The sequence below is a fragment of the Morone saxatilis genome, unplaced genomic scaffold, assembly GCF_004916995.1.
Source record: "Morone saxatilis isolate NCDOM2014 unplaced genomic scaffold, NCSU_SB_2.0 Contig22, whole genome shotgun sequence".
NCBI classification, from domain to species: Eukaryota; Metazoa; Chordata; class Actinopteri; family Moronidae; genus Morone; species Morone saxatilis.
This window is the reverse complement of record NW_023339785.1, coordinates 204,847-210,015: the sequence shown is the minus strand read 5'-3', so window position 1 is coordinate 210,015 and position 5,169 is coordinate 204,847. Positions and strand designations below refer to the sequence as shown.

The window sequence follows — 5,169 nt, the reverse complement described above, 5'->3', positions numbered from 1 at the left end:
CGATTGGTGGCTTCTTGAAGGCGAAACAATAAATGCAACAATTACAATGTATGATGATGAATGTAAAACAACACAAAGGAAGTTTGGTTTTATTCCAGAGGCTGTAAGACTTTTGACCATCTGAAGTGGTCTGACCTGGTCAGTTAACTTTTTGTATAGCTTCATAAATGCATTTGCACTGTTTGACATGATGTGTCTTTGTAATATTGAAACTGTTGGTCAGCTATGGATTGGTCTCTGCCTTTAACACATTTTAAACAGTCATGGATATATTTTGTAATGCTACATTGTTCTTATGTGTAAAGTCATTTTTTGTGATTTATTTTATTTTTTATTTATTTTATTTAAGTGCACATGTTAACAGGTTAGAGCAGTCAGTGAGTAAGGCGCACGTCTCAACTGAGGCGGTGCTTCACTACAGAGTCGATGTTTCGCCTCGCTAGTTCCCAGCAAAAATACAGTGAAAAGTGTCTGTTCATAGTCATATAGACATTGTACCAGCAACATATACTTTTTAATAGAAAGGTGTATATGTTGTAGAATGTGTCACTGTTAGAAAAAAATATAAATGTATTTTTTTATCTCAACACCTCCTATATCTGTTTGAGATGGAAAGCTCTTTCACATTTCTGTGGACAGAATGCATTCATATGTTACCAGGGTTTTTACTCTGTATTCATCATTGGTAAACTCAGTATAGAAAGATAGGGCAAGCAGCAGCAGAAATGCTCTCTGTGTCATCATAGGCCTGCGAGCTGCAGCAGTCGCACACTGCTCATGCATCTTATGTGGACCAACTGTAACACTAGCAGTTGTCTTGGTGTGTGTGTGTGTCCTGTGTAGACTCTGCTGTCAGAGAAGGTGACTCAGATGATGGAGTGGGCCTCCAAGCGCTCAGTCATCAGGATGAATGGCGATAAGTTTCGTCGCTTTGTCAAGGCTCCTCCCAGAAACTACTCTGTGGTTATCATGTTTACAGCACTTCAGCCACAGAGACAATGTGGAGTCTGCAGGTAAGGAGCAGGAGCAATGGGAACAGGTGCTGTTATTTTTCAATTATAATCTATGAATTGAAATTCATCTTGTCATTTCAGACAAGCTGATGAGGAGTTCCAGGTGCTGGCGAACTCATGGCGTTATTCCTCTGCCTTTACTAACAAAGTCTTCTTTGCATCTGTCGATTTTGACGAAGGATCAGATGTCTTTCAGATGGTGAGTTTTCATTTGTTTTCTAAGGGTTTATTCACACATGACACACACACACACACAGTATATATATAACCGACATTATACATTTCTGAATCTGTCTGTGTGCATTAATTAATACTGACACTCATCTGATTCCATAGACTTATCTCCATAAATGTTCTTACATCATCTTAGAAATTTTATAAGAAAGAAAAGAGGTTCCAGAGGTTTCAGTTGTAAATGAATGATGTGACAGTAAACTTGAGCAAGCTGCTGATGTTTTGGAACTAATTTAGTGACATTTTGCTGTTGAACCACACTTCTACAGTGCATCTGATGGCTGAAAACTTTGGGAACAAAAGCAAGGTGTCATCAATAACTTAATGAATGTGCAGTGCTTAGAGATATATATGAATTAAAATAAGATTTATAATCACAGTGGTTTAAAAGCTAGGAGTCACTGAAGTATGAATAAACAATGTTGGGTTCTTTTTCATTTAGTTCCATGAAAGCTCAACCTGTGAGATGAGAATTAATGAGGAAACTGCAACAATTCCGATATGATAAGCGGATTTGATCAAGTACTATTGAACTTCACTACATCTACTAAATGTTACCCTGTGTTTGTGTTTCAGCTAAATATGAATTCTGCTCCGACCTTCCTCCACTTCCCATCCAAAGGGAAACCTCGCAGGTCTGATACCTATGAGCTGCAGGTCAGAGGCTTTGCAGCTGAGCAGCTGGCTAGATGGGTGGCAGACAGGATTGATGTTCAGGTAACTGTGATAATGTGACCATTAGATTTAACCAGGTACCCTGAATATGATCCATCATAGTGTTTGCTTTGAAATAAACGGATAAAGAACTCTGAACTTCAACAACAATCATGCTGATGGGAGCCTCTGATGACTATAGTCCTGTTTTTCAGATCCGTGTCATTCGTCCCCCCAACTATGCAGGGCCTCTCCTGCTGGGCTTCCTCCTGGCTGTGATTGGAGGCCTTGCGTATCTACGGAGACACAATTTGGAGTTTCTCTTTAACAAGAACGTCTGGGCCTTCTCTGCACTGGTAACAACGACCAACACACACACACACACACCCGTACATAGATGAATACAAGGTGGTTGATCTCCACCAACGGAGCCCCTCAATTTCAGAGTGCAATCCCACTGGTAAATATGGACAGTTACATTACATTATGATTACATCACTTATGATCAACAAATTTGCTAACACAGCCAGACATCAAGCAGCTAATTTTAATGAGCAGACTCTCTCTCTCTCTTTTTGAGAAGATTATTTCCTGTGAATAATTATCAAAGATGAATTGTTGCTGATATTTAAAGGAACTTCTTTGTTTGTCTGTTTTATGTATTTAAACATTTTAAACAATTATTCATACTTAATAGGCTGCTTTTTTTGACAAATTCAGGGTTTTCTTCAACCTGAGGCTTGGCCATTGTTCTATTTGGTTGTTTTAACTGCATACTTTTCTAATACAGGACAAGGCTGTTTATCAGAGAGAGAGAAGGCTCTGTGAATGTGTTCAGGTCTTCAAAGTATATATTAAATAATAGTTTAAACTCAACAGTTTAATTAGCTTTCTTCAGAGAAATTACCAAAATGAGATGCAAGTTTTCTTACACCACTTAAAATCAATAAAACCTCACAACCCAACCCACAACTAAATCCTACACACTGGTCCTTTAAATTCAGAATGTGGAAGACATCGACAGAGACGTTCTGGTCAGCTAATTGCCCCTGTGCAGCCATCGTCTCAGTGAAACTACATCAGACTGCGCACTCCTGGTACCTGCTTGGCTCCGCGTAATGCCGTTAGCTCGTTCATTTATTTGCTAGGAGAACCAGTACATTACCATAAACATGAGACGGGAGACACGGCTTCGTAAATCTTCTCCTTCTCATCCATGAAACCTGTCCCGTCTCGACCCTCTGCCAGCCGGCATTCAGCCGGGGCAATCAGCTGTTCTCCGGAGTAACAAGGAGCAGCGTCGTCCCGGTGGAAGCGCATTCCAAAGCACAGCCAAAAAAACCGCACGAAAGAACTCTCTGCAAACAACCATCGTTAGAGCAGCCAGCGACTTCGAGAGTTACGTGAAAAAATAAGCAACGAACCGAAAGAGAAATAAAAGTTTCAGAAGCTTTGAAAAAAAGCAGACTGGAAGGTAAAGTCAACAGGCAGCATCCAGCTTTTCGCGCACATGCCAGGGAATGTTAATAGGGCCCTGTCTGGGAAAAGAATGTTGAAATACAATAAATACAGTGTTTTGTAGTGATATTAATATTTGTCATATCTAATAAAACTGCTATTATGGGAAAAAACAGGCACATTGTGAAATTTGTGTGTAAGAAATGATCAATTCTCCCACCTTCTACTGTCTCTGTGTGTTTCAGTGCTTTGTTCTGATCATGACTTCAGGCCAGATGTGGAACCACATCAGAGGACCACCTTATGCACACAAGAACCCTAGCACTGGCCAAGTTGTAAGACAGAAATGCACTATTTACATCCTCATTCACAATATAATATATGGTCAGAATAGTATTAAACTGTATAAACTGTATGTTTTCAGAGTTACATCCATGGCAGCAGTCAAGCCCAGTTTGTGGCTGAGACACACATTGTCCTGCTCTTCAGTATCCTTCAGCTGTATGCACTCTCACACTACAGTCAGCACTAGTGATTCTTTGTTTTGATATCAGCATTATATATTTGCCATTGACAGCCCTGCTCTCTAACTCTAAATCTGTTAAAATCCACAGATAAGTCCACTCCTCTAGCTTTGTTGTGCTGTTATTTTTGAAGCACATCATCTGTTTGCGACAGGACTGCAGACCCCCTCCCTTCCCCCCCAACTTCAACCCACACCACCACTTGGTGGGTTGTAGCTGTTGAATACTCATTGTACTGGTTGGACTAAAGAGTTTTGAGTAGACTAACTCAACATCATTTGTTGTCTAAACCTTGACCTTACTGTCAGATGCTGCTGTTACTATGGGAATGGTACTGCTGTGTGAAGCTGCTACCTCTGACATGGACATTGGAAAGAGGAAGAGTATGTGCACACACTGATTATTACTATTTTACTTTTTTTATACTGTAGATCCTTTTTTTTAAAGTTATGTTGTCAGCACAGTTATCCATCTGCATGTCAGGGAGCACCCAGAATATCCATATTTTAATTTATTTCATCATGGTCTTCCTTCTGCATCATTATATGATAGGTACACCCATTCAGCTATCAGATTTTTTTTTTTGGTCAGGTTGATTAAGCCTCATATAAGCTTTGCTTTACATTGGAATCTTGTTAGAAGGATCTTTTTCCAGCCAGCAAGAACAGAAGAAACCGGCTATGGACATAAGCCATTGCTAGTTAGACACCGTAGCTTTGGATTGTTACATCATTTATTGGCTAAAATCAGCCATGTTTGTCATATTACATAAATTAATATGAAGTTAAGTTATGCATCACCTTAGCTGGTGAGATCATTTTTCAATGTAAAACCATTATGTTAGCAAGCAAGGAAACTAAGATTAGCCAGCCAGCTGAATAATGTTATCCAGCACAAACAAAGTAACCTGCAAACCACAAGCCAGTCAGTTTACCAACCAGGTCAGCTAGCTGATACACATTTTTCTACATTAGCTAGCTAGCAATTTGTCCACTTTGTGTTGTTTGGGTTGTGGTGGTCATTTAGTTGTTTTAGTTATTAGCGGACTCCATTTATTAGCTAACTTTGGCTAGTGTTGCAAACTGCTGATACTGTAGAGGAGCGGAGAGAGAAGGCACATAACCGTCACATTCTTTGGTTTTCCTGAAAATCATTCCTGAACCGGGAGTGGGAATGACAGAGGGACCCTTCACCTTGTTACAACTCAGTGTAGCATCAAAAATATTTTGAATCTGTTGGGTAGAAAAGTTACATCATCGTTTTCTTTTGTTTTTGTTTTTTTAAAT

The 5,169-nt window shown here is 39.6% G+C and overlaps 1 protein-coding gene across 1 annotated transcript in view; it reads left to right on the top strand.

Moving 5' to 3' along the window:
- The first annotated feature begins 821 nt into the window (after positions 1-821).
- LOC118333599 (magnesium transporter protein 1) overlaps positions 822-5,169 on the top strand; it is a 6,251-nt gene continuing 1,903 nt past the window's right edge. The window contains exons 1-7 of the mRNA XM_035669312.1: positions 822-1,013; positions 1,095-1,212; positions 1,824-1,964; positions 2,117-2,257; positions 3,605-3,694; positions 3,784-3,847; positions 4,192-4,266. Of these exons, the coding sequence (XP_035525205.1) occupies positions 871-1,013; positions 1,095-1,212; positions 1,824-1,964; positions 2,117-2,257; positions 3,605-3,694; positions 3,784-3,847; positions 4,192-4,266 (772 nt within the window). The 5' untranslated portion in view covers positions 822-870. The remainder of the gene's footprint in view (positions 1,014-1,094; positions 1,213-1,823; positions 1,965-2,116; positions 2,258-3,604; positions 3,695-3,783; positions 3,848-4,191; positions 4,267-5,169) is intronic.